The sequence below is a fragment of the Volvox carteri genome, assembly GCF_000143455.1.
Source record: "Volvox carteri f. nagariensis unplaced genomic scaffold VOLCAscaffold_91, whole genome shotgun sequence".
In the NCBI taxonomy this organism is placed as follows: Eukaryota; Viridiplantae; Chlorophyta; class Chlorophyceae; order Chlamydomonadales; family Volvocaceae; genus Volvox; species Volvox carteri.
Genome location: NW_003307634.1, coordinates 229,554 through 230,171, shown reverse-complemented (window position 1 = coordinate 230,171; position 618 = coordinate 229,554). Strand labels below are relative to the sequence as shown.

At 64.7% G+C, this 618-nt stretch overlaps 1 protein-coding gene across 1 annotated transcript in view; it reads right to left on the bottom strand.

Annotated features, from left to right (window-relative positions):
• VOLCADRAFT_119931 (uncharacterized protein) overlaps positions 1-618 on the bottom strand; it is a gene marked incomplete at both ends in the record, with an annotated part of 28,056 nt that overhangs the window by 24,038 nt on the left and 3,400 nt on the right. Inside the window, one exon of the mRNA XM_002958302.1 lies at positions 207-546. Within this exon, the coding sequence (XP_002958348.1) occupies positions 207-546 (340 nt within the window). The remainder of the gene's footprint in view (positions 1-206; positions 547-618) is intronic.

Here is a 618-nt window from a genome sequence, read left to right as displayed (position 1 = left end):
GGTATGTGTATGTGTGTATGTGCAAGCATGTGGTTTGAAGAGTGAGATGGAGAAAGGGCAGTGGGGTGTCGCCCACAACAACGCCCAGGACGGCAGGAACAGTAATTACGACTATCGCTGTCACAACAATACACAAACACAAATGCACGCGCATACATACATACATACATACCGACACACAAATACACACACGTGAGCGTCCTCACCTGCACTTGCCGTCCGCTCGCCCTTCTCCACCGCCGCCGCCACCCCCCTGCAGCGCCGCCGCCACCCGCTCCGACAGGTCCTCCCGCGGCACATGCAGCTGCGGCAGCGGCGGCAACTGGTACGGCCCCTCCACCGGCACCGCCGCCGCCGCCAGCGCCGCCGCCACCTCCCCCGCCAGGTCATCGAATCCCGCCGCCGCTGCCTCCGTCAGCGGCGCCCCGAACGCCGCCGCCAGCGCGTAGGCGCTGATTCCCGCCTCCGCCTCCACGCCGCGGCCCGCCACGGGTACGACATTGTTAGCGGCGAGGACGTGGCGCTGGAAGGCGGCTTTTGCAGATTCTAACGTGACAAAGACACATCAGAGCGGTGGAGGGAAGGGGGGAAGAACGGGAATGCGGGGGGGGGGGAGTT